The 22,646-nt window shown below is 34.1% G+C and overlaps 1 protein-coding gene across 1 annotated transcript in view; it reads left to right on the plus strand.

Annotated features, from left to right (window-relative positions):
• Positions 1-22,646, plus strand: part of LOC150099493 (uncharacterized) — a 301,600-nt gene that overhangs the window by 224,369 nt on the left and 54,585 nt on the right. The window contains exons 24-25 of the mRNA XM_090404210.1: positions 6,556-6,721; positions 16,752-16,825. Of these exons, the coding sequence (XP_090260336.1) occupies positions 6,556-6,721; positions 16,752-16,825 (240 nt within the window). The remainder of the gene's footprint in view (positions 1-6,555; positions 6,722-16,751; positions 16,826-22,646) is intronic.

A 22,646-nucleotide genomic window follows, 5' to 3' on the forward strand; every position in this document is an offset into this window, starting at 1 on the left:
CGGATAGGATCCAATGCAAGAGGCCTATAAGTTGAACAGTCGCGAAGTAAAAGAGACATTTTTCTCTCATATTCTTTCCTATCTTGAATCACTACAGCCTTCCCCTTATCAGGTTTTGTAATAATTAAATTATTGTTATTCTTCAGTAATTTCAATGCTTTAAACTCAGTAAGAAAGATTAGGATGAGGAGGCTTGGCATTAAAAAGAATTTTTGCACATTCAAAACATAATCTGTTGGCTGTTTTTTGGGATAAGGATCTAATACCCCTGTCTATGTTATGAAAAAAATCCATAAGTGGCACCTTATTCGGCGTAACAGCAAAATCATGTCCTTTTGATAAAACAAAACGTTCACAGTCTGTTAGTGGACGTCCGGAAACATTTATAACTACTTTATCTATATCAATAGTATTATTACTGGATCTAGGTAAGCTGACCAGTGATTCAAATTTGCATTTTAGCTTTTCATGAGAATCATTAAAGACCTTTAGGTAAGAACTAAAAGATATGTGCATTATAGTATTAAAAGTTTCAACTGTTAAAACAGATTCCAGAGCGTTTTTTATGTCCATAATTTCTCTATTTAAGAGGGCAAGAGATTTTTTAGCTTCGTGTAGCTGATTATTTAAGAGACTTACTAGCGTTTAGGTAGATCCGATGATCTTTTGGACCTAAAAACTTCTTTTATTTTACAACAGGTTGGAATAACCTGGGCCATCTTACATCGTTTAAGGAATATTAATCTGTTAATGCATTTGGCCTTCTTTACCAATACTTTACCGTATCTAACAGATTGTTTGGAAATACTCTCCGTGAAGTCTAGCAATAAGTTTTAAAAGAGGTATACCGGGAGTAAGCATATCGATACAAAATTAATAACGAAAAAACTCACGTACAAAGATTATTTACAAACAATCTGCTAGATACGGTAAAGTATTGGTAAAGAAGGCCAAATGCATTAACAGATTAATATTCCTTAAACGATGTAAGATGGCCCAGATTATTCCAACCTGTTGTAAAATAAAAGAAGTTTTTAGGTCCTCAAAAGCTCATCGTATCTACCTAAAAGCTAGTAAGTCTCTTTTAAATAATCAGCTACACGAAGCTAAAAAAACCTCTTGCCCTCTTAAATAGAGAAATTATGGACATAAAAAACGCTCTGGAATCTGTTTTAACAGTTGAAACTTTTAATACTATAATGCACATCTTTTAGTTCTTACCTAAAGGTCTTTAATGATTCTCGTGACAAGCTAAAACGCAAATTTGAATCACTGGTCAGCCTACCTAGATCCAGTAATAATACTATTGATATAGATAAAGTAGTTATAAATGTTTCCGGATGTCCACTAACAGACTGTGAACGTTTTGTTTTATCAAAAGGGCATGATTTTGCTGTTACGCCGAATAAGGTGCCACTTATGGATTTTTTTCATAACATAGACAGGGGTATTGGATCCTTATCCCAAAAAACAGCCAACAGATTACGTTTTAAATATGCAAAAATTCTTTTTAATGCCAAGCCTCCTCATCCTAATCTTTCTTACTCTGAGTTTAAAGCATTGAAATTACTGAAGAATAACAATAATTTAATTATTACAAAACCTGATAAGGGGAAGGCTGTAGTGATTCAAGATAGGAAAGAATATGAGAGAAAAATGTCTCTTTTACTTCGCGACTGTTCAACTTATAGGCCTCTTGCATTGGATCCTATCCGGAGTCAATTGAAGAGACTTAATTCTCTTATAGATCATGTATCTACATGGAATGAAGATTAAAAGAAAAAACTTAAAACCTTCTTCGATTGTCCTCCTAGATTGTATGGTCTTCCAAAAGTTCATAAACCAGGCATTCTGTTAAGACCACTTGTAGATTGTATAGGTTGCCCCACTTACAAAATCTCAAAATTTTTATCAAGTTTACTCTCCTCTTCAACTAGAAGAACCGATACTTATATAAAAAATACTTTGGATTTCAAAAATAAAATTTCAGATCTTCATTTGGATGTTTCTAATATCATGATCAGTTTAGATGTTGTTTCTTTATTTACAAATGTGCCTCTTTCTGAAAGCATTGAATTACTACAAGAGGAATTTCCTTCAGACATTGTAAATGTATTTGATTTTGTAATACATTCTGGTTATTTTTCCTTTAAAAAAAAGTTGTATCAACAAATTGAAGGAACAGCAATGGGTAATCCTCTTTCTCCTTCTATCTCCAATTTCTTTATGGAACATTTTGGACAATGTATCTTTGACAACATTTCTCCCAGACCTACTCATTGGTTCAGATATGTCGATGACATTTTTGCTGTGTGGAATGGCTCTTCGGATGAACTTCAACAATTTCTCACTAAGTTAAAAGCACTTCATCCTAGGATCAAGTTTACCCTAGAAGTAGAATCAAATAAGCAGTTAGCCTTTTTAGATCTTCTAATAACTGAGAAAAGTAGGTTACCAACCAGATGGTAACCTACTTTTCTCAGTTTATAGAAAGAAGACTCATAGGCCATTATATCCATGCAGAATCTCATCACCATCCCGGTCAAAAGGCAGGAACTATTAAAACACCGGTTCATCGGGCCCACTTCTTTTGTTCTTCAGACGATCTTTTACAGAAAGAACTACAATATATAACTTCTTCCTTTCTATCTAATGGTTATAAGAATTGCTTCATTAAAAGAACTTTGAGTAGTTTTAATGTCTTCCTCTTCAAACACAGAAGAAATAACGCACATTCCTATCCCTTATGTACAAGGCATCAGTGAACGTATAGCAAAAGTTTTAAAACCACTGAATATTTTTGTTGCCTTTCGACTGTTTAGAAAAATCTCCACCTTTCTACTTCTAAGGACAAGCTTCCACATCTTAATCATCCGGGTGTCTAGCAGATTCCATGCTCTTGTGGATTATCTTATTTCGGACAAACGGGAAGATCTGCCTCTATTCGGCTAGAAGAACACGAATCTTATATTTGAATACTTTAAACCTGAAAAAGTCTGGACTTGCAGAACATGCCATCTTCATTAGACATAGTTCATTGGAGAAAGACAAGAGTTCTTCACAAAAGTCAGTTCCTCATGGAAAGCCTTTATAAAGAAACGTGAAACTCTGCTTCATTCTCCTAACTTAAATAGATCCGACGGATTACGTCTATCCCTTTATGGGAGATAGGAAAGATTAGCTGATTTGTAAAGTACTAACTTTTTATTGTATTTTTTTTTTTTTTTTTTTTTTTTTTGTAGGAAATTTATTTACCTTTTTAGTTATCTTACACCAGCTACTTAGGTGGCACTTTTTTGGAATTGTCAGTTATTGTTTAATTTGAGCTTAATATGTACTGAAGATGCCTGTGACACACAGGCGAAAATTAGACTACTATACTATTAAATATTCTTTCTACGTGAGTTTTTTCATTATTAATTTTGTATCGATATGTCTACTCACGGTATACCTCTTTTAAAACTTATTATGCCATTGTAATTAATTCCTGGGTTACCAGGACTGTTACAGAATGGTTCATCAGAAAATAAAAGTTTCATTAGTACCTTTTTTGAATAGACATTTTGGAGGAACTGATTAAATAGGATTTGAAGTTCTTGTTTTTGCTAGATTTCATCATTTTGATTATACCTAATTTTTTTGAGAGTGATGGAATGAGCTTGCTTGTAGCCTGCCTGTGTGGGTTTCTTTCCTATAGATTTCTGATGATAATTCTCCAGTGATTTTTGTTAACAAGGATGGTAATTTTCTGTCCTTTCCTACTTCTGATGTAAATTTTATTTTTGGATGTCAATTATTCAGAAAATATATAAAACCTTCAAGGTCTTGTAATCAGCTATAGTAAACATGTCTCCACTACGTATGTGGTTTTAAGGTCACCTGTGTACTATAGCTGATTCTTTAAATTTTCTTATGTATGAGTTGGTGTTTGGAGGATAGTGGCCTATTGCAAGACCACATATTTGGTAGTAAAATATTCCTTTCTAAGTAAAGAATGAAGATTTGAGACAGTGATGGAAGAGATATATGATGTCCAGAGGAAATAGAAGTATATCTGTTGATTCTTTCACAGACATTAGTAAATAATGGAAAAACTAGCTGATATATTTGATGGGGAAGTTTGAAAGTTTATCTGCAAAATGCATAAAGTTTTTGAAGTAGGAGTTTGTATGTCTGTTTTGAGATTAGTGTTTAGAGAGATGTTGGACAGCTTCTGCCATCAGCTATTGGACATAGACAGATGTCTGTCTTATGAAGTTTAGGCATGTCATATAACTATGAGTGATCATAGTGTCTGGATTTCAGTTGTTTTTTAAGGCGTTCTGTAATTTTTCTTGACAGCATTCATTCTCAGCTTTCAAGGATTTGAAAGCCGATAATTGTTCCCACCCTTCATAAAATATGAAAAATTCCAGCTATTAAAGTACTGTATGAGCCTTTCAGAAGTTTGTCTCAATCATATCACTCCTCTTTCTCTAATTCACTAGTGTCTACAAATTCTCAATCCTTCCACAATGCCTTGTAAACAGACAAAATTTCTTCCTTATCTTTACATGTCAAGGTTCATTTCAGCATTGCAATTATTCTTTGAGTTGTATTTGCAATCTTTGATATATGTTCGTTCCTTTAATTCTAATTTCATATCGATTAAAACTCCCTACTAAAAGATCCCTAGCCTGATTAGTTTCTTCTAGATAATCCCACCAATATAATACAACATTGTGATATCTAATCACACCAAAGTGACTTTACACATTTACTAACAATATACTGATAACCATTTTCACATGCGTATTCAAATAGCTCAGGAGCAAACACAGCAATCTGCATACTCCTGATTATCCTACCTGTCTTTATATCAACAGCTATTTACTGATGATGCAAATATCACATGCCAAATACATAGATTGAATAACAATAGACCAAGAAGTGATCCTTGTTGCACACCACCCATTACCTTAAATCACGCAGACTTACATCCTCCCCATATACCACTTTTTGATATGTCAGCGAGCCATCCATCATCTTATCCATGCCAATATTTTATAATCCATCCTGTATTCTCCAATTTATTAAGTCATTCGTGGTATATCCATTCCACTTGTCTAACTCAACAGTAACATTATTATAGAACGTGAGCAAGTTGCTCAAACATGACCTACCCTTAGTAAACCCACTGGATTTATTCAGAATTGCAGAATTCTTATTCAAATGGGTAGAAAGACTCATGTGTTTGTCATACATGTTGATTAATTTTGACAGTATATATTAGAACACAGACTGATAAGTAAATACTTATTTATTGACTTATTGCTGATATTTTGCTGTATTCTAACCAGCATCTTCAGAGCCCAAAAAACAGTTTGTCACAGTGCACGAGACAACAACAATCTGATGTAACAACAGGACTAGTTAAAACAATTGTAGCAACAACACAAGGACGAAAGTCCTAATTAGGTGCCATCTATGTTAAAAAATAATAACAATACCTGCTTTCTCTCTTTTTTTTTTTTATATATATATCTTAAGGTGACTGTCTCCCAAATCTTAGGCAAATTTATACAGCCATACTTGTTGAGGTTTGGAGTATGTTTCAAGGCTTCTGTTGATTCTAAGAACAATCTCTCTGACTTGTAAAAGCTTCTGCACATCACTTTAGTTTTCTTCCAGTTGATCCTGCGTGCAGGGGTATCCAGAGCATGGTCTGCTAGATCTGACTTGTCATAGCGATAGTGCTGGATGTATTTTCTATGTTCAATGAGGCACATGTCCACAGTTCTTCTCTGACCATAGTAAGCTTGATCACGCGAACAGGGTACTTTGTAGACTCCTGGATATGATAAGGGAGAGATGCTGTCCTTGGGTAAATGGATGAGAGTAGCCAATTTGACATATGGTCTAAATACAGTGTGTAGTTGATATTTCTTGAGCATTCTAGATATCTTTTCTGATGTGCCTTTAATGTATGGGATGGGGACTTTTGTTGTAGTTTTTCATGGTGGACAGGGGGGGGGGGGTATTTCTGGGGAGCATTTAGTATTTTGTCTATTCATAGACAAAAACTTATTAGTACAGAGATAAATCATTTGTAAATCTTGAGATAACATGCTACTTTTCAAGTGACTTCAGGCTCCAAAAGCAATTAGTTTCATGCTGGAGGAAAAAAAAAATTGCCATAGTGGCATTCTTGTAGTCTGCTGATTTGAAAGAGCAGAAGTTCCAATTAGCATTTTTGATTTGTGCATAGGTACTTGATTTTCTATTTATATTGGCACAGTGAGTTAAAAAATATTCAAATGTAAAAATATATGGTGTCCTGTACAACAGCAATTATTACAAGCTCTTAATGAGGAATTATCATTCCAAAAGGATAAGAACATTATAAAACTTGCCAGTTTTATATTACCAGATTTGCTCTTGGGTTTTGGTTTAAATTTTCTTTTTTTTTTCCTTTCAGCAACTCTTATATTCAGCAGTTATTTATAGAAATTGTGGATTTTGTGAACATAATAATCTGTTCATTGATAAAAACTAAAACAGATTTTTTTTTTTTAGGATTCAATAAAGGAAGTTCTAGACAAAGTGTGTTCATATCTTCCAAAGAAATGGTCTGACAAGTGTGAAAATTTCATTGATAAGAATACAGATATGATAATTTTCTTACTAACCCAAGAAGTGACCCCTGAGGAACTGTGTGCTGCTCTTAATGTTTGTCCTAAAGGTAAGCTATTTTTTTAGATAATTATTATACTTCATACCTTTTATGTATTTATTCAAATTTATGATGCGCTTTTGTTGTTTCAGTTTTTTTGTGCTTTCCACAAGTACAAAAAGTAGTGTTCTTGTAGTGAATGCAGTTTTAAAATTTTATTCCATCATACCCTAGACTTGCCAAGGTTAATCTTGGCTACTGTTTAAAGTTCCAATATAAACACTAAATCTTATTAAGGATACATATTGGGAAGATTCATAAACTGACTGGATTTCAGAGATCTCTTCATTGCTTTCTCATTTACTAAATATATGCTATTGCCTTCAGAGTGTGTGTGTGTGTGAGAGAGAGAGAGCACACATTCATAATTCAAAATGAGTATGTAGAAAAATGCACAGATGAAAGAAAACTGGCACCTAAATATGCCTAATTAAAAATAAAGTATCAACTTGAAACATGACTGCAAAAAAGTAGTAAGAACACAATGAGTTAATCAGAAAAGTCACTTTTTGAAACATCAGTTTCTTTCACCAGGAAATGTCATTTTGTGGTGAGTCAAAAGTGTCACCGTTCCTAACGGCAAGCACTAGTTGTGCATACCGAAACAATGACTCTTCTTTCCGTAGCATTATGCTGAACTAAAAAATAAAAAAAAAATTGATAAAATATGTACTTCTTTCATTATATTCACTCATAGAGTATATGAAATTTGTAAATTTTAACTTCTCAGTTGTGAGTGAGTGTATTGTGTTCATGCTAGAATAGGCTAGAGGTAAATGCCAATCCAAAAAGAGCTGATCTTTTCTGATTTGAGGAGACAACCAGGTTTTCATCTACCATAAGTGATATGGAGATCACTGTTTAAGGCAATATTTATAAAAGATCTGGAGGCTTGGGATATTTGCATTGTACAGTTTGTTAAATGAGTAAGAGGAGTGTTTGTCATTAGCAACAGTTAATATGATTATTGGTCAGAAAGGTCATTTTTGTATAGGAGAAAGAGGATAAAATCCATATGAATAACATATGTGAAATTATCAGCCTTGACATTGCTGCAAACTTAACCACGTTTGGAAATTTTGGATTTTTGAAATTTCCACTGAGACTGTTGCTACTTTTTCTCAGTCATAACCATAAACCCATGACTCATCACTGGTTATGACCATGGAGATGAAGTTGGGGGTCATCTCTGGTTTGGTTTTTAAGCTCCCTGCTGATTGCAATGTTCTTCTTGGTCCATTGCTCAGCAGTCTCAGCATACATTTTGTAGCAATGTCTCATGTTTAAAGCATCAACAAAATGTGAATAGTCCTGTACGACAGGCCTACAATCTCCTGAACATCATGGATAGTTCACTTATGATCTGCAAGGATAGGTTTATGCACTTTTGCAATGCTTTCTGTTGTTGCACTTGTTGATGGTTGTCTGGAATAATGGGATATCACCAAGCAGATGCTAAGAGTGTTCAGCTGAACTGGCTATTCCCTTGACCAGGCTATATAATTAGAGTCTCAGAACAGGAAAGATTCCACAGGAGTAGGAAGAATATATGGTAATCTTATTGCATAAGGGTGGTGCAAAGACTGGTGTCTCCAGCTACTGACCTACAAGTATCTCAGGTAGTGGTGACAATTTTGGAAAAGTTAGTTAAGGCTTGCATTCAGAAATGGGTTGGCATAGAATCTCTACTTTGCAATGAACAGCATGGGTTTACTAAGGCAAAGTCATGTTTTAGCAACTTCTCACATTCTATAATAATGTTACCACTGAGTTAGACCTGGGGAATAGATACACAATGATACTTTTGAATTTTACTAAGGCTTTTGACACAAAATACAGCATTAAATAATGTTGCATAAATTGGAGAATATGAGATTGGATTATAAACTATTGGAATGGATAAGAGGATGCCTGACCGACAGATATCAAAATGATATATTTTGGGTGTGAATCTGCAAGATTCAAGATAATCAGTGGTGTACCTCAAAGATCAGTCCTTGGTCCATTGTTATTTAATCTGTACATTAATGACATTGGAAAGGATTTGACATGCAACATACAACTATTTGCTGCAGTACTTGTAGAATGATTTGAATAGCTGGAATTGTGGGCATGTGAAAATTGCTGTCATTTCAATGTTAATATATGTAATGTCATTCACTTTGGTGTGATTAAATATCCAATATTATATTATATTGGTGGGATTATGCTTGAAGAAACTGAGGCTAGAGATCTTAGTTTTAGTAGACAGGAAGTTGAAATTCAATGGTCATATAGCAAAAATTGTAAATACAACAGAATAATTGCAATTCTGAAATGAACCTTTTACATGTAAAGATGAGGAAGTCATTTTGCCTCTTTACAAATCCTTGATAAGACCTCACTTGAACTACTGTTTGCAGGTCTGGTCTCCTGGTGTTTTCATGTTGATTCTGATAGTGAGGAGAGTGTCAAAAATGATATCAGGATTGTGAAATATAGATAATAAAGACAAATTGAGAAATTGTGAGTTGCAGACACTAGCAAAGAGGAAAAAGACCGAGGTGATATGATTGAGACTTACAAACTTCTGAAATGGTTATGCAGAATTTCAGTAGATGGAATTTTTCATTTTATGGAGGGTGGGAAAAGGACGTGACAGCATCCATGGAAGTTGAGAATGAATACTGTCAAGAAGGGAATTAGGGCTAGATTTTTTCTCTCATAGAATGGTGTATGATTGGAATGGATTGCTATTGAATGTTGTGCATGCAATATTCAATAGCAATCAATGTGTAGAGTGAATGAATTCAAGAACAAGTATGACAAGTGGTGCAAATAGTTATGTCCTTCCTCAATGAGTTCCTGACTCCCTGGAGGTTCTATTAATAATGATAATAATAATAAAAGAGAAATTCTTGGACATTACTTTACCCATACAGGCTGTTTGATTGCTTTTCCATGACATGTGCCCTAAAAGGTTCCTGCCCCCCATATGACTAAAAAAAATCTAATTGTAAATTATACATTTAATTTTTTTAGTTTTGTTAGTTTTTAAAGCCTATTTAAATTTTAAATAAGCTTTAAAATTAAATTATGATAAAAACATATTTATGAAATTTATTCACATTTTCTTAATGCATTTTACATACAGCCTGGTATTACCAAAACTACATGCAGATGAGCAATGGCAGTACAAAGGACATATTTATAGTCAACTTTGAATATTTTTGCTTTTGCTTTGAATATCAGTGATATTCAAAGCAAAACTCATGTGGGAACACACAGTAGAACTAGCCTGCAATTTTCAGCTTGGCAATGAACGTGTTAAGAGGATTTGGAATAGCTGTTACACAGACATTTAAACATTAGAGAGAGAGAAGCAGAAAGGAGAAAGTGTTGATTTGCATTCTGTAAACTTGGAAAAATGTTATGTGGATCTCCAAAGAAGAATTGTGAAATTAACATTGAAGGATATACATGTCAAGCTTTTGAATATAACTGAGTTCTGTATGCTCAAAGCAATTGAAAAGAAGGATGCACTCTGTAAAAATGAGTTAATCTACAACGAAACTTTTCTTTGGAATCTGCTCTGGAACTTCTTAATTAAATGTATTGTGAGAGCAATTATCTTTATGGTTCTCTAGAAATTAAGTCCTCTTAAGTGTTTCTTGTTAAAAGAGAGCATATGTAAGTTGACAGTCAAGTGAGATCTTCAGGGTTTTTTTTTTTTATTGTAATCTTAAGAATTTGAGAGGTAAGACATTGAATTAATCAATAAGTAAAAAATAAAGCAGTATTGATCATGATGCAATAAAAAGTGCATGAGAAATAGAAGCCAAAATCTCTACTGAAGAGACCAAACATGGCATTGGCTACTTTCGCCTTCAGTAAGCTGGGTGGTACTGACATTTACCTGAATTTAGAAGATATCCTTTCCTAGTAAAAATACTTTACATGCTACTAATTTAGTTTCAGGCCACAAGGAGGCAAGGTTGAAAATGGATTAGAAATAAATTTTATCAAAACAAAATTCTTCTTTCATATACACAGTGAGTTTAATTAATAGTAAAATAAAGTCTCACATAGCTGTAAGTCTTCAAGTATATTTCATGCACAAACACTCCATGACCAACAAAAGAAACATCTGTAAACTATAAGTTAAGGGGATAAAAATCCCTTATTGTTTTTCAGCCAGTAAGCGAAACTAAGATCGAAAACTACGATCTGTAACGTTTCATGCCGACGAACTGTCAGCGTATCCAAGCGTAAGTGACCACTTGGTAGTGCCACACCACGACAACTCGTTGCAAAGGTGGAGCAAGTTCCCTCACTGTTCTTCGATATTTTCTCATAATGTAAAGCACACAGCTCTTAAGAGATGTAGTACTGTTTTACATTATGAGGAGAGGTCACTACCCAGACCGGTTTCAACCTTTTTTGAGGTCTCGTCATTTTTATCCCCTTAACTTATATCAACCTCGCCAGAAACAAATAGCCGTTTGGCTTCTCATCTGTAAACTAGTTTTTCTATATGAATTGTTTTTCAGACAGTTCCTTTAGTTTCAAATAAAAACTGAGGGAAACTTCAGTTTTTATTTGAAACTGTCTGATCAAGGAACTAATTAAAAGAAATCCTGCTAGAAGATTAGAGCTGCAATTACCATCAATTTTATCCTTTACCACAAACATTTTACTTTAATAATAAATTAAAAGATTTAGTCCCAGTTCACCTTAAAAACAAATATTGAAGCACATTAGATTTTGGATAATGCTTATCTATATTATGAATAATCTAGCATTACATACCACTGATATTACTTTACTATCTCTTTTTAGTAGAAGCCTTTACAGCAACAGACTTGCACACTGCAGTCTAATTGTGGAATTATTTGATTGACACTTGTAATTGAAAGTTCAGTTTTGTTGCTGGTGATCATATTTATTTGCAGATTTTCTCTGATTAAAATGCTTAATTTTCTATTTACAAAAATCAGTTTTTAGTCATGTCTGCAAATAGATGCTAATTTAAACATATCTGGGCTAACTGTTTTACTTTTGTCAAAATAGAGCTGAAGTTTAGCAGCGATTCATCAATAAATTTGTAATTAGAAAGTATTGGTATCAGTTAGTTCCAGTAAACACAATGCAATGTAATATTAATTTTTTTACCTTTCTTAAAATTGCATTATATTTTGTTAATTAGAATCACTAAATTTAATATTTAGAAACTTTGCGTAAGTCTTAGGGGTGCTTAAGGGTCAAAGCTGTATAACTGAGAGACCTCCACCTACCTTTTTTAAAGGAATGTGGAGAACTGACTAGGGCTTCTGACCTAATGTCCAATCCTCACCATCTTGTGGTGTACCCTGTTGGGTATCTACCTGGATACTGAATGAACAAGGATGGGCTGGCAATTTGGAATTTAGCTGACCAAATTGTATTCTTATTGGCTTAAACCAAAATACAAAATGATGGTAAAACAGGACAAAATTTCATGCCGGCTGGGGCGTGGCCGGTTAAACAAGGCCCCCGTTGTTTTCACCAGGGCGAACAGCAAAAAGTCAGCTCTGAAAGAAATCTGAAAACACACCCCAACTCAACATCACCAGAGTTAAAGTTCGGTACTATCAATATAAGAAGCCTAAATGGCAAAGAAATGAAGTTAGCTGAGGAATTAGATAAGTACCAGATCGACATAATAGGGGTGACTGAAACAAAAAAGACAAAAACAGGTGACAATTGAGGACAATCAAGGAAAAGGAGTAGCCATGGTATTCAACACTAAATAAGAGGCTAATCATTCTTGAATAGCAAGCAGTCTCAGGCAGAGTGATATGGGCAAATATCAGAATGGGGAATCTTCTGTGGGACCATAGGCACAAATAAGTCTCAACTAAGGTAGAAGTGGAGGAATTTTTTGAGGCTTTAGAGAAAGCAACTGACACAATAAAAAAGGAAAAGTTGGTCCTTGTTGGGATCTAAATAGCGGAGTAGGAAATGATTGTCAGGCATACAAAAATATTTGGGGAAAATTTGAAGAAAAGAGCAAAGCTAATAATGACAAATGCCTGTTGGATTTCTGCTCAGGACATGGACTGGTTATTACTAACATGATGTTTCAACATAAAAATGTGCATAAATTCACATGGAGAGAAAGAGGCAAGGAATAAGAAAAGAAGTCTCATTGACTATGTTATTGTGATACTGATGTTTTCTCCCTGGTGCAGGACACCAGTGTACAGAGGATTTGAAATTGGAAGTGATCACCATTTAGTCTTGAGCAGGATAAAATTCAATTTCATTTTGAAAAGAAAAACATGTAAGAAAGTTTTAAAGTGAATTAAAGTTATGTGGCTCTCAGATGTGAACTGTAGACTAAAATACGCAAAGATTATTGAAGAAAAAAATGAAGGAGTTTGAGAACAGGAACAAAACCTGAGAGATTCACTGGCAAGTCTTGAAAAAAACCCTGATTGATTCAGCCAGAGAGGCATGTGGTGAGGTTGTCTGCAAGGATAGAAAAATTAGAACTCCATGGTGGACGCAGGAAGTTAAAGTGGCAGCGAAGAAAAAGAAGAAAGCATATCAAAAGTTCCTGGCAAATAAGTCAGCTTGTGCTCTTAAAGAATACAAAGACAAATATAAGAAAGCTAAACACTGTGTAAAACTAGCTAAACAAAAGTCATGGGAGGACTTTGGCAAGAACATAGAAAATAAATGTCCAAGAAGGTGGCAAAATATTCTAGAGGTTGTTGAAGAAGCTTAGAAATGGAGGAAAAAGTGCTATAAAAGGAGTCGGAGATCAGAAAGGTGACATGAAAACGGGAGAAAAAGATATCCTTGAAGTATGGAGAAATTACTTTGAAAAATTGCTAAATGAAACAAGCAGTGGTTAAAAAAAAAAAAAAAACACTCAATGGACATACAGTCAGGAATACATATCCATACTTGTAGTAGAAAAAGGCAGCAGGAGTAGATGATATTCGACCAGAAATGCTAAAGTATGGCAGTATAAAAGTCTTCAGTGGCTGCACTGCATAGTTCAGAAGGCCCGGACAGAGGGAAAAATTCCTGATGATTGGAGTAGAGCTTTCATAGTACCCATATATAAAAAAGGGAAATAAAACTGAATGTGAGAATTACAGAGGAATTTCCCTACTGAGTGTTCCTGGTAAGATTTATGTAAGCATACTTGAGAAACAGTTGAGAAAAATTGTGGAAGAAAAACTTGGTGAAGAAGAACCTGGATTCGGGCCAAATAGAGGCTGTCAGGATCAGATCTTCACTTTACGACAAATAGTTGAGAAATCATGGGAATATAACAGATCTGTATTTAAATTTTGTCAATCTGGAAAAGGCATATGACAAGATGCCAAGAGAGAAGCTATTCAGTACGCTACAGTTGTATGGTGTCAATGGGGCATTATATCAAGCAATACTTAGTCTGTATTTGATTTGTAAGTCAGCAGTTAGAATTAAAGGAAGTACAGGAAGATGGTTTAATGTTAAATCTGGTGTGGGACAAGAATGTACATTATCCCCTCTGTTATTCATTATCTATATGGATCACATTATGAAGGAAAGTGGTATTAAACATGATATCAGAATTGGAGATGTTAATGTCAGCTCTTTTTATGCGGACGATGTTATACTTCTAAATAAATCCACTACAAGTTTGCAAGATTCCCTGACTAAATTGAATAACTTGTAATAGATATGGTATGAAGGTCAGCATTACAAAGAAAATAAAAATAGGTAGAATTGTTGAAAATGTCAACTGTGTTGTGAACAGGGAACCTGTGGAACAAGTAAAACATTTCAGCTACTTAGGCATGATTTTTAGTGAAGATGGTAAATTAAATATGGAAATAGATAACAGAATCAACAAAGCTGGTATAGTTGGAAGTCAATTGAATAAATTCATATGGAATAAGAGAGAAATTAGTTGGAACACTAAATTAGCTGTATACAAGACAGTGTTCAAACCAGTTTTAACTTATGGATCTGAGAGCTGGGTCAGAAGTAAAACACTTGACCCAAGACTAGAGACCGCAGATATGAGAGTCCTGAGAAAGATAAGAGGCGTGAACAGATGGCATCAATGGCAATATCATATTAAAAATGAGGATATTAGGAAAGAACTTTGACATTGTCGTCATCCAGGAATGCGTCAGCAGAGCCAATCTTAAGGTGGTATGGTCGCTTAAACAGAATGGGCGAGGAAAGATTAGCAAAACAAGTGTTCTCTGCCAGTTTGGCAGGTAAATGACCCAGAGGAAGACCAAGATATAGGTGGATTGATACAATACAGTGTGCCTTTAAACGATAGAAATATAAGATCTGATAATGATAATATTGGAGTCTTGACAAGTAACAGACTAATTTGGAGGAAAATTGTAGATAGGAAGTTAGTAATAATATAAATTTTTCATGTAGTACTATCATATCCTGTACACCCCTTGATGGTACATGTCAGGAATTTGATGATTCTTCTTTACTTAACACTATTTCCCAACATGCAGTGCAAACTAACATTTGTGCTAACAACTTGTTTCTGAAAACAATATGAATTTGAACCAACTTATTTCCCCAAGTTTCTTCTTATTATGCTACTTAACATATGACTCTGAAGGGCCATATTTTTGATTTTTAATTGGTTCCTAGGATGTCTTGTATTTTCTGTAGATATTAAACTTATTAGTTATCTAGAGCTTTGTCTTTCTACAGACCAAGGGTTATTTTTGTGCATTTCCCAACCACAAAAGTTTGTTTAAACCTATAGTGTGTAAGTACTATGAGTGAGCTAAGGATTTTTATTTTTTTATTTTATATTTTCCATAATTTGGAATCCCTGTTTTAGGGACTAAATATGAAAATTTTTAAAGCTATTTCAGGCCCCCTGGCAGTCAGATCCCGCTGTGTAAGTGCATACATGGCAGACAATTCTCATCACCTGGTGCAAGACCGTCACCCTGTTTACTGAGTCCTGAAGTCGCTAAAAAAAGTGTTTTGTTTGTTTGTTCTTTGCTAAAGGGAGAACTGGATTAGTTTCAAATGTTTCATCCATTAATATCCACTCATGGGTATTAATGGATGATAGGTTTACAACCTTTTTTTTTTGGGGGTAGGATTTACTTTTGGGGGGGGGGGAAACTCTTCCCTTTGCTTAACAAGCAGTGAGCTAGCAGATAAAAAGTGATGGAGGTCAAGGTTCAGCAAGAAGGGAGCTGAGCTTGTATAATATATAAACAGTCCCAAGAAAGCTGCAAATTTCCATGCTCAAATAACTGCCTTAGTTTCCTCCAGATTCCATATCTCACTTGAGCTTGTCATTGCCATCATTGAATGCAGAAGACAAGTAGCTAAGTGATCAACTGTTATGAGTCATATAGCTCATGTTTACAAATATTGCTGTTGTCTCGTAGCAAACAATTACTTCCATTGTTTTCTTTTCTAAAGGTACTATTATTGCCAAGTTATTACTCTTAACTCACTTTCTTTATATTTCAGAAAGGGAGACCAATCACTAAACCTTTTGCATTCTAATTCAAACTTGACAAATCAGACACCATTTTCAGTAGTCATTTGTGAGCCTACTGCTGCACTGTTAGCTAAAACTTTCAATATATATACTGAATAAAATAGGTAATTCTACTCATTCTAGCTATATTTTTCTAGCCATGTTCTAGCAGTACATTTATACTTGGATTTTCTCCTCCTAAATAAAGATTCCCTACAGTGATCCATTGCATACTCTTTTCTCTTAGACACGAAAATAAAATATCCTGTGCTCATTTTTTATGAAACAGGTTGCATTTTCTTCACACTTATTTCAAATATTAAATCATTTTTCATACATAGATCATCCAACGTATAATTTGTTTTATTATTCCTCTACAACTAATGAACTCATCATGGGCACAATTAATGATACTTATATCATGAAAGTAACATTTTATTTTTTATGTTTTAACTTCTTTCCAGATCATTAATTTCTTATTTAGATATGGTAGCATTTTTTTTCTGTGGTGTGTGTATATATGTTTGTGTTTTCCAGGAAACCTTGAATGTACTGCTTGTCAAGATATTCTTCATTTTCTTCAGAATCAACTAGCAGACAATGACACTCAGGTATTTTCCCATGTATGCTTAAGTTTTCTATTAAATTGATAACCCTGGAGTGGTAAGTCAGTACAGGAAAACCTCACTTAATGAAAATTCGATATGCATGATGATCAGTTAGCATGATTGAATGAAATTTCTTGCTTGAAGCGAGTGATTAATCAGTTACCGTGATTTTTTTTTTACATTAAATTTTTTTGTGGGCAATCTGCAGAGAGTGGAAAAGCTGGAAATCATTAAGAGACATGAAAGTGGTGCTAGTAATACAATGATTGTGTGAAACCTGAGATACAGCAAGTCTACAGTTCGGACTATGTTAAATAAGAACAAAAAGCAAAGTTGCTACTGCTTTGAGTATGCACATCACCCGAAATAGAAGCCATTTAATAATCGAGATGGAATGTCTTCTATCACTCTGGATTGAAGATTATAACCAAAAAGAATACCTTTTAGTACAGGGAATATTCAGGCAAAAGGTCTCAATATTTTTACCTCACTGAAAGATTAGGAAAGAACTTGACATTGTCAGCATCCAGGAATGTGTTAGCAGAGCTAATCTCAGGTAGTATGGTCACTTAAATGGAATGGGCGAGGAAAGATTAGCAAAACAAGTGTTCTCTGCCAAGTTGGCAGGAAAACGACCCAGAGGAAGACCAAGATATAGGTGGATTGATATTGTACTAAGTTCCTTACACGATAGAAATATAATATCTGATAATGTTGGAGTCTTGACAAGTAACAGACTGATTTGGAGGAAAATTGTAGATAGGAAGTTAATAATGATGTAAATTTTTCATGAAGTACTATCATATCCTGTACACCCCTTGAGGGTACATGTCAGGAATATGATGATGAAAGATGCCAAATTTCAAGAGGAATGTGAAAGCTTTACTGCAAGTTTAGGATGGTTTGACCATTTTAAAAATAGAGTTGGACTGCATAACATAAGAATAACTGAGGAATCTGCTAGTGCTGATAAAGATTCTGCAGCCAAGTTTCCTGAAGAATTGCAAAGGATAATTCAGGAGGATGATTATGATGATCGGCAAATATTCAATGTCGACAAATTGGTCCCTTTTGGAAGTGTATGCTGACAAAAACTGAAGCATCTCAACCAGGATACAAAATATCTAAAGATCGTCTTGCACTTTTATTAGAAGACAATACAGAAGGCGACTTTAAACTCGAGCGTATGTTAGTTTATTGTGTGCAAAATCCAAGATCTAACATTACTGAAGAAATCAGCACAATTGGAAAAGAACTTGGATTTAATGAAGTGAATAATGAAGATGTGAGAAACTTGCTTGATTCACATTCAGAACAGTTAAGCGAGAAATGATCTCCTTCAACTTGAAGAACAGCGTGCATATGAAGAAGATAAGGAGTGTGAACAAGAAGAGAATGTACGACTAAGAAGCTACTTGCAAAACAACTTGAGCTAGTTTTCGATCACATTAAGCATGCTAAGGAAATTTTGTTTGATTCTGATATGGAACGAAGCTTCAAAGCCCACAGAAATCTTGATAAAGCAGTTGCCAGCTGTGGTAAATTGCATGACAAGATGAAAAAGTCTAGCTTCAAACATCTTTATTTATTTATTATTTTTTTTTTTTGGAAAAAAAAAGTAGCTCAATCTTAAATCAAGTATTAAAGTAATAAAATAAAGTAATAAAAATCAAGTAGCTCAAAAAGTAGTTCAGATATTAAATAAAAATTTAAGCAATTGATTTTTATTAACTTTGATGATTTTATCCTCTAATATAGCTTGTACTGTAATTTTTTTTCCAAATTTATGCTAATTGATGGATGAATTAGAATTATTCCTATTGTTTATTGTATTCGCTTAACGCAATTCTACTTAGCATGCATTAATTGAAGGATTAATTAATCACGTTAAGCGAGGTTTTCCTGCCAAAAATGCAAATGTTAATGGTGAACATTTGTCAAGATTACTACTAGTTTTCTATCCTACAGTTTTTTCAGCATTCTTAGTTTATTTTTATTTTAAATATATTTATAAACCTAACTTCATTTTTTATTACATAACTCTTCCCTGTATTCCACTCACATAGGATGATGTGAGCAACATATTTACAACTTACAAAGTATTTCAAGTGCTGATAAATACTAATAGAAAGTAACATACCAATGTAAGGGCAAGAAGGATAAAACTGGAAAATTTGCCATGATAACTATAAATTTCATGCAACGTTTTATTCTGTATAATGATACTACTCTTGGAAAGTCCATGAGCATGTTGAAGGTGTTAAGAATGTTAACTAGCAGTTTCAAAAAAGTGTGGCATTATGTTTGCAGTGTGCTAATCTTGATCAAAATGATTTGAATGGGGGGGGGCATCACATGACAAATGGGAGACCTGGCAAGATTCATTTGGAAGAAAACTAATAAACAATAAATAGTATTACACAAGTTTCTATTACAGTATCTTGTACATCCCTTGAGATATACATCAGGAATTGAAGATGAGCAAAACTTTTCTTAACTAAGGGATAAGTATTATCTTAAATTTTTATGGTTTTGCTCATAGAAGATTCAGGACATGTAATGATTACAGGTTGTAGTTTCTGAGAAATGAATGCTGATGTATGGAGGCAGGCTGTTTTACATAATATAAGAAGACACAGCTTGATTTTGATTGGGTTCGAAGCTGGACTTTAAAAATGATTACTTGAAGTATCTACAATTTGTAGCATGGGTAAATTAGACATTGCTCAAATATGGATTAGCTATAGAAGTGGTGCACATGTCCATGTGGAAAGGACCTCTCAGTGATGTGCTAGCCTTTTTCATTCTTCCTCTTTTGTGTATTTCCTGTTTTTGACTACTTGACCTGAGTCTCTTCTTACTTTTCTATTCTCCTACACCTCCCTGAATCTGAAAATCTGAGGATACATATCAGGAATTTGATGATGAAAAGTAGTAAAATGGTGTGCTACCATATTATTGAAATAATCTGGGTCAGACAAAGTTATAGGTAGCGATCAGGAAACATGACTTGTACATCATTTGTTTTCTTGGTCTTCCAATTCTTCTTCTTTTTCCATTTATTTCATATCTGTATAGTATTTTCTTGCAGTGCTATTCTCCATTTGATTCAGACATTCTAACCATTTTTGTTTATATTTACTTATATAGTAGTTAACTGGTTTTATATTCAGGGATCATAAAATTTCATTTGTTTTATGGTCCTACTTGGTATAACCAGCTGTTCTTTGAATCTGTTTTTCATTCTTTTTTATGGTCCATGTTTCACTTCCATATAATAAACTTGGTTTAGACAGGACATTAGTCAGATTTTGCTGTGTTTTTGTACCAAGGATGGCTTAAATATGTTGTTTATGCTGTTTACATGATAAAATTTGATACTTTAATGTCTTTTAATCTTTTTCATCTTCATATGATATGACTTGGAAGTAAAGGTTGAAACCCTTCCCATAATGCATAGCAATCTACATCTTTGAAAGGAATTGTGATATGCATTGTGTGTGATACTAAAGCAATTGATGTGAAGTCAAAAGCATCTACATACAAGTAGACTAGTCGTGAAGATACTTCATGCACAAGCTTTTTGCTTACACACTTGGATAAAGAATTAAATAATAATATAATTTCTTGGCACCTTTAATTTAATTTATAACCAAGTGAAAAAAAAAAAAAAAACTTTCAACAACCAGCTCCACTCCAGAATATTTTAATACAAGGCGTTACACCTTTTTACTACTTGTATATGGGAATATATGACTTCTGCATTACTTCAACCTTGGTATCTCTTCTGGGTCTAGCTCCCACTGATGGTAACTTGTTTCCAGGGGGAGTAGAGAAGTTTTGCATTGGTGGCTTGTTTTCGCCTGTCACTGAGTGGAGCCACTGCCGAGTTTCTTGTCCTGGAGTGATTCAGGTCAGGAGTGATGAATTTAGAAGTGATCCTTTAGGGCCACTCATTGAAATTTAGAGTGATCTTATAGATCACTCAGTTTTTGGAGAGGTATCTCTGCACTTTAACATACCTCAATAAAGGTCAAAATCAGTCTGAGTAGTGGCCATTCCCATTATACACACCTGGAAGGATATGTATTTTGCATTATGGGATACTAAAGCATTTAATATGAAGTCATTAGTCTCTGCATACAAATAACCTAGTTGTGAAATACTTCACATTCAACTTTGCTTACACTTGAATAAAGGATTAAACAAGAATTAATTTCTTGGCATCTTTAATTTATAACCAAATGAAAAAAACTTTCATTATAGTGAAAAAAAACTTATTCTTATAATTATTGCAGCTAGCCATATACCAATTATGATTGTAAAATTGTGCCACTATATATATATATATATATATATATATATATATATATATATATATATATATTAGTTGGTGCTGCCAAAAAGAAGCAAAGATACAGTTCACTTTCACTATAGAGAATTTGTTTTCTGTAGTAAATTTTGAATGATTTGAATAGGCTGGAACTGTGGGCATGGGGAAATGGATGTCAGTTCAATGTCAGTAAATGTAAAGTCATTCACTTCAGCGTAATTAGATATCCAATGTCGTATTATATTGGTGGGATTATGCTAGAAGAAACTGAGGCTAGGGATCTTGGAGTGTTAGTAGATATGATCCAAAAGATGATGTTCAAGGGCCATATAGCAAAGATTGCAAATACAACTCAAAAAATAATTTGAATGCTGAAATGAACATTCACATATAAAAATAAGGATGTCATTTTGCCTCTTTACAAGGCCTCAGTACGATCTCACTTGGACTACTGTGCACAGGTCTGGTCTCCATTGTGTTCTGATATACTGGAGAGAGTGCAAAGGAGAGTGTTAAAAATATCAGGTTTGTGGAATACTGATTATGAAGACAGATTAAGAATTTGTAGACTGCAGACACTAGCAAACAGGAAAAAGAGAGGGGGTGATGTAATTGAGACTTACAAACTTCTGAAAGGGTCATGCAGAATTTCAATTGATGGAATTTTTCAATTTATGGAGGATGGGGAAAGGACAAGAGGGCATCCTTGGAAGCTAAGAAGAGGGTGAGAGCTAGATATTTTTCTCACAGTGTGATGCTTGATTGGAATGGATTGCCATTGGATGTTGCGAGTGCAAGCAGTGTGAATGAATTCAAGAATAAGTATGATAGATGGTGTGTGTAGTATGTACCCTCCCTCGATGTGGAGGTCTCTCTTAAACAGTAATAATAATAAAAGCATGGTGCTGGGACTTTTCAGTTAAATTTTTCCATTAATTGTAGTGAGTTTGTTATAACTGTGTTTGCTGTAATAAGAATCATCTAATATGCAGCAGACTGATCCTATTAATAGTCATATTAATAGGATCGGTTTGCTGCTTGTGGCCATAGTGAAAAGAGTGGCTTTTCACTATGGCCACAATGATGAACAACTTTTAAACTAAGAATTAACATTAAATTTTGTCATAAGCCTATGACAAAAACACTGTCATGAGCAAAATTTTTGACTTATATAGGAAGTTGTATAAAGAGGGACAAAAGATAGAAATGATAATGCATCTGGTGGTTCTCTGGACTGATAAGATATGAAGCTGTTTAAAAAATAAATTTCTCACTTTCCCTAAGTGTTTCAGGAAATATTTGTTATCCTGTATAACTTATATCTGTATCAACTGAGTGGTGTGGACATCTTCTCATATTGAGTATCAAATAGACAACTAACTTGGTAAAACACTGCTGAGAGAGAGAGAGAGGGGGGGGGGGACATCCTTAGTAGAAAAGAGGAAAAGTTACCTATACCAACTTTAGGTACATTACTTTTAGGGTTAACAC

Source organism: Typopeltis vanoorti, chromosome 14 (genome assembly GCF_054136105.1).
Source record: "Typopeltis vanoorti isolate ZY-2024b chromosome 14, IOZ_Tvanoo_1.0, whole genome shotgun sequence".
NCBI classification, from domain to species: domain Eukaryota; kingdom Metazoa; phylum Arthropoda; class Arachnida; order Uropygi; family Thelyphonidae; genus Typopeltis; species Typopeltis vanoorti.